The 1,725-nt window shown below is 38.1% G+C and overlaps 1 protein-coding gene across 1 annotated transcript in view; it reads left to right on the plus strand.

The window, feature by feature from the left end:
- Positions 1–1,081: 1,081 nt before the first annotated feature.
- SARC_05319 (cystathionine gamma-synthase) overlaps positions 1,082–1,725 on the plus strand; it is a 7,052-nt gene continuing 6,408 nt past the window's right edge. The window contains exon 1 of the mRNA XM_014300819.1: positions 1,082–1,313. Coding sequence (XP_014156294.1) covers positions 1,241–1,313 — 73 coding nt within the window. The 5' untranslated portion in view covers positions 1,082–1,240. The remainder of the gene's footprint in view (positions 1,314–1,725) is intronic.

Below are 1,725 nucleotides of genomic sequence, written 5' to 3' on the forward strand. Positions count from 1 at the left end.
CACACACACACACACACACATATATATATATATATATATATATATATATAAGTACATGTACATGCATAATATTTATATATATATGTATATGGATATGTGTATGTATATGTATATGTATATGTATATGGATATCTATTATGTATATGTATATCTATTATGTATTATGTATATGTATATGTATATGTATATGGATATCTATTATGTATATGTATATATATATATATATATGACGCATGAGGATCCTCACAGCTCGACTATGCATATGTATTTAGGAAGACAATCCTAGCACGCACTGGGCACTTGTCACGAGGCACTGTAACTGGCTCCTGTGCACCTGGATTTTGACGTTTTGCCTCCATGTCCATGATGTAAAAAAATGTAAATAGTCCATAACAGCTCACACTCTGCTGGATCACACTCCATCCGGCATCCGCAGTCTTACGGAGTCACAGACTACAGTGACGCACACTGTCAGTCTGTCACTATTTATATTTATGACCACTCGCCAGTCGCCACGCGGCACTCGCCCAGGGCCCCAGGCCCTAAACAGCCTCGAGAGTCCAGGGCTCCAGGCCCCACTCATCCAGAGAGAGAGAGAGAGAGAGAGAGAGGTCTGAGCGACTGAGCCTGAGCGCCTGAGGCTGAGACTCGAGCAGTTGAGAGCATGAGACCGCTGAGACCGAGTGGGGGCTGTGGACTGTGGCCTGTGTCCCTGTGGCCTGTCGGGCATGCACATTGCAATGTAATTCAGCTGTCACTGTGCCTGTCATTGTGTCAGTCAAACTCAGAGTCAGTCGTCAACAATTCAGAATTCCGCTATTCCACCCAATGGGTCTAATTAGTAATTTTAACAATAAACAAATATGGGGTGACAGTTGCGGCCGTGTTGACCAATCACAAATCAGATTTCTTGTGTCCAGCTGTCACGACTGTGTCATTCCGAAAGTTCACACGAGAGTCAAATATAAGCCATCTGATTGACTACCTTGACAATATAGTATTTCATAGTCTCCTGTGGAAATAATAGTTATATAGAGGTCAGGCAGGGGGGTAATTGTTTTATTTAATATCGTTTTATTTATAAAACAGCACCTTCCCAAGGTTCAATACCACCAAGGCCAAGACCAATTCGACCATATATATATACCTAAGGAGACTGTCGCACGACATACATTTGCAGACCTCATACACACGTTCCCTTTTTATAGACCACATCACCGAAGTTTAATATATTTTCATAATGTCTACTACTGGTGGAAGTGGAACCTGGGTGGAGGGTGACTGCGGTCAGAGCACACAGCTTGTGCATGCAGGTATATACCTGTGCAAGTTAAACTCTATATGTAGAACGCATAAAATGTATGAGGTTCATTTGTATCTATGAAAATTTACAGTTCCAGAAATGGTCTCTCTAAGTTGTCGAGCCAATATACTAGTACATTACAAACTAATGTATGTATGTATGTATGTATGTATGTATGTATGTATGTATGTATGTATGTATGTGTATGATGTAGATAGATATATATATATATATATATATATATATATATATATATATATATATATATATATATATATATATATATATATATATATATAAACGTGTATATATACACACACATAAACACACACACACACACACACACACACACACATATGTATGTATATATATATATATATAAATATGTACATGTATATATATACACACACACACACACACAC

Source organism: Sphaeroforma arctica (assembly GCF_001186125.1).
Source record: "Sphaeroforma arctica JP610 unplaced genomic scaffold supercont1.335, whole genome shotgun sequence".
NCBI lineage: Eukaryota > Ichthyosporea > Ichthyophonida > Sphaeroforma > Sphaeroforma arctica.